The 6,902-nt window shown below is 44.6% G+C and overlaps 1 protein-coding gene across 5 annotated transcripts in view; it reads right to left on the minus strand.

Annotated features, from left to right (window-relative positions):
* Positions 1-6,827, minus strand: part of CEP57 (centrosomal protein 57) — a 58,138-nt gene extending 51,311 nt beyond the window's left edge. For 3 of the 5 annotated variants that reach the window (XM_059708099.1, XM_059708100.1, XM_059708097.1), the window contains exon 1: positions 6,603-6,827. In XM_059708099.1, the coding sequence (XP_059564082.1) occupies positions 6,603-6,647 (45 nt within the window). In that variant the 5' untranslated portion in view covers positions 6,648-6,827. The remainder of the gene's footprint in view (positions 1-6,602) is intronic. The other 2 variants (XM_059708098.1, XM_059708096.1) reach the window with 2 other exon arrangements.
* Between the last annotated feature and the right edge of the window lie 75 nt (positions 6,828-6,902).

Here is a 6,902-nt window from a genome sequence, read left to right on the forward strand (position 1 = left end):
AACTATTGTCAGCAGGAGTGTTATGGGTTCCCAAGACCAGCCCCAGGTTCAATAACTTGCTAGAAGGATTAACAGTATTCAGCAGATAGTTATACTCATGGTTGAGGTTATTATAGCAAAAGGATACAGAGTAAAATCAGCAAAGGGGAAAGATACATGGGGTGAAGACCTTAGAAAATCAGGTGCAAGCTTTCAAAGTTTCTCTACAGAATGTGCTTAATTCCTCCACCAACTAATAACAACTTAGGTGAAGTGTTGTCTACCAAGAAAGCTCACGTTACACTGAGTGCCATGTTTTTATTGGGGGCTAGTCACATTCCTGACTTCCATAAAAAAAACAAACAGGTGTTCAGCATAAACCAAATTGTTTGTACAAACAATTCAGGCACAGTGAGGCACTCATCATTTAGGCTGAAGTTTTCTATCCGTGTAGGAAATTGTTTACTATTCAGTTCATAGGTGTCAACCAAGAGCCAAACTTGTAAACAGGCCTTTCTAAGATAGCACTAACCTAGGATGGTACATTTCAAGTGAAAAATTATTCTTGTTTTCAATGCCATATGCCATACAATCATGGGCACCTGAAAACTATGGAAGGGCAAAAGATCCTTCAAGCAGAATGTTTATGCTCACTCCCTCCACATACATACTAAAAATGACCACCCATAAACCACAAATTCCCATTGCAGCTAACAATTTACACTCCCAGTATCTGGGTTGATCCTCACAACAATCCTGACGGGTAAGAAAAAACATCTCCACTTTATGAAAGACACTGGAGGACCAGCACATGAAATCACGCGAGACCCAGACCCACAGCGCGGGGGGGACCATCAATGCACCTCCTGGTGACCAGACTTTTGGTCATTACAATCACTGGCTTTTTATAATATAGTCTAGAGCAGGGGTGGGCAAACTTTTTGACTCAAGGGCCACAATGGGTTCTTAAACTGGACCGGAGGGCCGGAACAAAAGCATGGATGGAGTGTTTGTGTGAACTAATATAAATTCAAAGTAAACATCATTACATAAAAGGGTACAGTCTTTTTTTTTTTAGTTTTATTCATTTCAAATGGGCCAGATCCGGCCCGCGGGCCGTAGTTTGCCCACGGTTGGTCTAGAGGCCCGGTGCACAAAATTCCTGCATGGGGAGGAGGGGGGGAACAGGCGGGAGGGGGCGCAGGAGTGTCCCCTCAGGCCGGGCTGCAACCTCTCCAATCCGGGATCCCTTGGGGGATGTCTGACTGCTGAGGATCGATCATGCCTAAACCAGCAGTCCTTTTCACAATCCAGGACTGCTGGCTCCTAAGTGCTCACCTGCCTGCCTGCCTGATTGCCCCTAACTGGCCCCCCTGATCACCCCTAACTGCCTCTGCCTGCTGACCTGATTGCCCCCAACTGCCCCCCCCACCCCTGCCGGCCTGGTTGCCCCCAACTGCCTCCCCTGCCAGCCTGTTCACCCCTCACTGCCCCCCTCTGCTGGCCTGGTTGCCCCCAATTCCCCCCCGCTGGCTTGGTTGCCCCTCATGGCCTCCTCTGCCAGCCTGATTGCCCCCAATTGTACCCCTGCTGGCCTGGTCGCCCTTCACTGGCCACCCTGCCGCCCTAGTCGCCCCCAACTGCCACCCCTCCCCCCACCCCCGACCACCGGCCTGGTTGCCCCTAACTCCTCCTCCCCCACCCCCGCCAGTCTGGTCACCCCATGCAGCCTGCTGTTCAGTCATTTGGCCATCCTTCACTAACCCCCCTGCCGACCTGTTTGCCCCACGCAGACTGGTGTTCAGTTGTCCCTCACTAAATCCCATGCCGGCCTGGTCGCCCACGCAGCCTGCTGCTCGGTCATTTGGTCGTCCCTCACTAAACCACCTGCCGGCCTGGTCACCCCATGCAGCCTGTTCATCTGTTTGGTTGTTTCAAATGTGACGGCCCCTGGCTCTTTATATATATAGATACTTGGACTTATTCTCAGAACACTGAACATAGTATCCTAGATTTGTTAGCACATTGTTGGTTTTTATAAGCACATTCATATTCTCCTTTAATTATCACAAGAACTTTGTGAAGCATAGCAAATATTATTGTCCCCATTTTGTAGGTTAAAAAAAAAAAAAAAAGAGGCTAAGGAAATTTAACCCATTTGTTTAAGGTCTCATAACTACTAAGAAGCCCAAGACCACCTCCTAATGCAGTACTACTTCCATGACCCCAAGCATTCAGTAAATATTTTTCCAACTACAATGATACAATTCTAGGAAAAATTTCCAGAATTAAAGACAAAATGTTTAACCTAACCACTTTCTTTGCTGGTAGCTTTAGTTATTAGGGCAAATATTATATTTAAGAACACTTATGATTCAAATATTTACTTAACATCTCTCAACACCATGTTAAATGTAAAGTATAATTTAAAATGTACACTGCTTGCCTTCTTTTTAAACAGAATGTTCAATATGGCTGGAAAAAAAATCAGGTACATAAAAGTTTAAATACCATTTAGTAAACCATACTCAACTCTGTAGAAAAGATAAAACAATATGATCAAGGTGGGGTTATTCCAGATAAGACAAGGTGAACATGAGAACATCTTTTAATGCAATACACCTCAATAAAATTCAATTATCTAGCCATTATTAAATAACTATTTTCTTATAAGAAAAATTACTCCCCAAAAAACCCACATGACAACATATTTAATGGTGCAAAATTTTAAACATTCCTTTTAAATTCAGGAACAAGACAAAGATATTTACAAGACAACTTCTAGTCAATGATGTGCTACATTTCCTAGCCTGCACATTAGGATAATGGAAAGAGATAACAGATGTTAACATCTGACAAGCTACCAGGGGCTACATGGGGAGCCTGACAAGCTCAAGAGTAATCAGAGGATGGTCCATAGATTCCTAGCTTAGGCCATGGTGTATAGTTCCATCTCAAGCCTACAGTCTCCTTCCTTAGCAAAGATCAATCATTACCTTAAATGAGCTCTGTCCATTGTCCTTATGCATCTAGGATAATATACCAGAGTAATTCTTTTCTAGACCCTTAAAGGCACCAGAGCACAAGACCACAAACCCCTCATTGCTATCTTGATCCCCTCATACCATCTCTCTATGCTGCAAATGTTAATTAACTATCCTGTACCCACTAATGTAAAAACAGGCTTCCCCATTTTACTTTTCATCCGATTCTAGAGATTTCCCTACTTTCCTTTCTCCTACCTCCTTGATCCACCATACCATTAATGGATTTCATGTAATCTTCCTTACATCTTTTCCTTTGATTCTGATGTATGGGATAGGCTGCAAAACTGCCATTCTTTGGAGCATTTTCTCAATCCATTGAGATTTTACTTCCAGGCATGTTCTCAAAATTTTGTCTCAAATAAACTCTTTTATAACACCTTTTCTATAGGCTGGACATTCTTTCCTCAACAACCTTTCTGTGTGCCTCATTGCTCATTAGAAAATGGAAATACTAATGCCAATCTCGTAAGGTCATTGAGGATTAAATTTTATGAAAAGTATTTAAAATATGACTACCAATTAGTACTGTTATGTATTATTATAATCTCAAGATGTATGATAGTGTGTGTGAAAGCAGGAAAATGCAAAAAGGGGCATGCAAGTATTCATTTTATTTTCAAAAATAAACTTTTTATATATTTATTGTTATAAAATCTATGATATATTCACAAAACATTTTTGGGTAAAAGGCCTGGCCAGGAGATCGATTAGATTAGCTTATAAATTAAGTCCAAAGTGTCCTAAGTGTTGACTATGGTTACTAGGAAAATAAAAAGGACAAGACTATGCTGCCTGTACTATCATTTTTGTTTTCCGGCTGCTCTCCACTAGTGAGTTGGGATAGGCTCCAAAACTGCCATTCAATAAATATTAGTAACAAGAGCTTCTAAGTGTTACTCTTAAAGTAAAAGGCTACCATACTTAAAAGAACAATTCAAATGTATCAACTAAGTCCATGTTACCTATGAGATTTACATGGTAGCTGCTTCCTAGACTGTGTTATTTGTTCATCTACTTGTTAAAAATCCTTGCCTGGTCAAAGCACCTCTATTTACTATAGCTAACTCTGTGCTGAATTTATCAATGTTAAGTGAATTGTTAATGTTCATAACCTTGAAATCTGAGTATGAGTAGCCTTCTGATTCCATGTGGTAGTTTTAAAAGGTCATTTTGTGTTGTCATATTTTATGGTCATATGTTTGTTAAGCTAAAATGCTTTTTAAATTCTTTTGGAAATGCCAGCCTTATTTCTGACATGACAGTTAAAGTATCTAAGCTGTGCCATTTCTTCTGTTAAATTGTCATTTTGTTTTGAGAAATAGTGATTTCCAAATTAGACATTTTGATGTAGCAGGTTCAATGTGATTAGGAAGGTTGGTCATGTTTTGATTTGTAAAGGGTGGTAGATATTTAAACCTTAATGTATTCTTGATATTTAGAATCCACTTAAAGCTGAACTTGGTATATAAAATATATATGCTTTCCTATTAAACATTCTATGAGGTTTCTGACCAGGTTACCTTAAAGACCACATTGCAGTACCACTGCTAGCTGGATGGTCTTGGCAGTGTGCAGTTCAATTCAACATTTACAGGCATACCTCATGATTTGTGCTTTGCTTTGTTGCACTGCACAGCGAGGTATTTTTTACAAATGGAAAGTAAGACCCTCCCCCGGCAAAAAGATTACTGCTTGTTTTATTGTGATGGTTTCTCCAAGGTATGCCTGTATAATAGCATTCCTTGCTTAGTCTCCCAGTACAGGTGCCTTCGAGAGCAGCGAAAAGCCTCTTATCCCAATTAAGTTTAATGCACCTCAATTCTTATATAATCTCATCCATCTATACTTAGTGACACTTCTTCCTAATAGTCAAATGGTTCTTCTTTTACCTTCCTTTTTATTGACCTAATTCCTGGTTGAATTCCAATTGCTTCAGTCATTCTTTTTCCATAATCAGCCCTGACCTCTGCAAACCTGTTCCCCTCATTCAGCTGAAACCCTGAAGGTTATTTCTGGTCTCACTAACACAGACCCTAACAATAGTCACAGAAAACTGAAACTAAGGAAAAGTCTTTATCAAGGTGACTGCTCTCTTTTAACATTCCCTGAACACTTTCCCCCACCTGCTTCTATGAGATAACTTTACCCTGATATTCTCCTGTCTTCTTCCTTCACTATCCAGTCCTTTTTTTTAACCTACTTTTATAATCCATCTAAATACGACTCTACCCCTACACTACTACTGCTCATCCCAAATTATTTCAAGTTTACTCAAAGTACCTACTCTCTTGGCACAAACCTCAAATGCCTGTGGTCCCTTTTTCTCTCTGCTCTCTTCTTGTGATAAGCACTTAGAATCCCTTCATCATCCATCCAGCTGGCTCCATCTTCCCTTCTAGGAATTTAACCTAAGCACAGCTAATCACTGTTCCCTCAGTTATTCCAGGATGGTAGTAGCATTGATCAGCCTCCACAGTGCAATAGATCTCATTGCCTGTGGTTCCTGTTCAGTGCTTTGCTGCTTCAGAATACGGACTCTATCCTATTTATCTGTGTAATCACAGCACCTAAAGCAGTGGTTTTCAACCTTGGCTGCACATTAGAATCACCTGGGAATCTTTTTAAAATCCTGATTTCTGGGCCTCAACCTCAGGAAATTCTGTTTGTTACTAATGTTGTGGCTCCACCCCATAACAAAGAAACAGAATTGCCGGAGGATGAGGCCCAGAAACCAGGATTTTAAAAAGATTCCCAGGTGATCCTAATGTGCAGCCAAGGTTGAGAACCACAAAGTTAGGCTCGTAAAGGTATGCGAGGCACTGGGCATTTGCTAATTAAGAGATAATGGCGCAAACTCGGGCCTCCTCCCATTTACTGCTTATTTCCAGTAGTATTCCCAAAGCGGCGGTTTTCAAAATGCATGTTCGACGCTCCATTAGCAAATATGAGGGGCCTAACTGGCTGGTGGCCCTCGCGAAGGCAAAAACAATAACGAACATCCAGCTAGCTCCCCGTGTGGCTTCTGCAAAAGGGCACTGACACGCTGAAGTCAGTAACCAGGTGGGAGGTAGGAAGCGCGAGCTCCGGGCAGGATGAGCACGAAGCTACCGGGAGGACGGGAGCGGGGGCCCTGCGGTCAAAGGAGTCAGCTTCAAGGAGGGCTGGTGTGCACGCCAGGCTGCGGTCCATCCACTGCAGCCATGAAGCCGCCGGCCAGGGCGCCTACCTGGTTGGGCAAGATTCCTAGAGGGGCCGTTACACCCACGTGACCCACTCAGCAATGTTTTCGCAACTCGGGGTGTGGGCACAGTCATCCTAGCGGGTCCTGGCTGTGCCCCGGGGCTGCTAGGCTAAAGGTAAGGGGGCGTGGGAGATAGAGACGGGCCGGGCCTGTTTCCACGGGGGAGTGCAGCCTCGCAGAGGAGCAGGGGGCGGAGGGGGGCAGCACGGGGCTGGGCGCCCTCCGCCGTCCCCCGGGATGCGGGGAGACGCGGGGCCGAGGGCGCTCTGAAGGATGAGAGAAGCAGAGGCGCCACGACCGACCTGGGGCCCAGGCGCGGGGCACCCGCTTCTTACCGAGAACTGAGACCCAGAAGTCGTCGAGACCGACGCTGCCGCCATCTTCCCGTCTGCCCAGCGGACCCCGCAGCCCCGGAGCGGGCTGGTTCTCCTGCCGTCCTTCCAAATCCGGGAGCCGCCCGCCGAGGGCGACCCTAAGCCGAGCCCCAGATGGAAGGGGCCGCTAGGGTGCTGGCGCCGGGTCTGGAAACCCCTACCGCACACCCCCACAGGGACGCCCACGCTGAGCGCGCACACGGAACGGGCCACACGCACTAACGGGCGTCCGGAACAGCCAATCAAAAAGGCGGGTGTCTT

This window comes from Myotis daubentonii, chromosome 9 (assembly GCF_963259705.1).
Source record: "Myotis daubentonii chromosome 9, mMyoDau2.1, whole genome shotgun sequence".
Classification (NCBI taxonomy): domain Eukaryota; kingdom Metazoa; phylum Chordata; class Mammalia; order Chiroptera; family Vespertilionidae; genus Myotis; species Myotis daubentonii.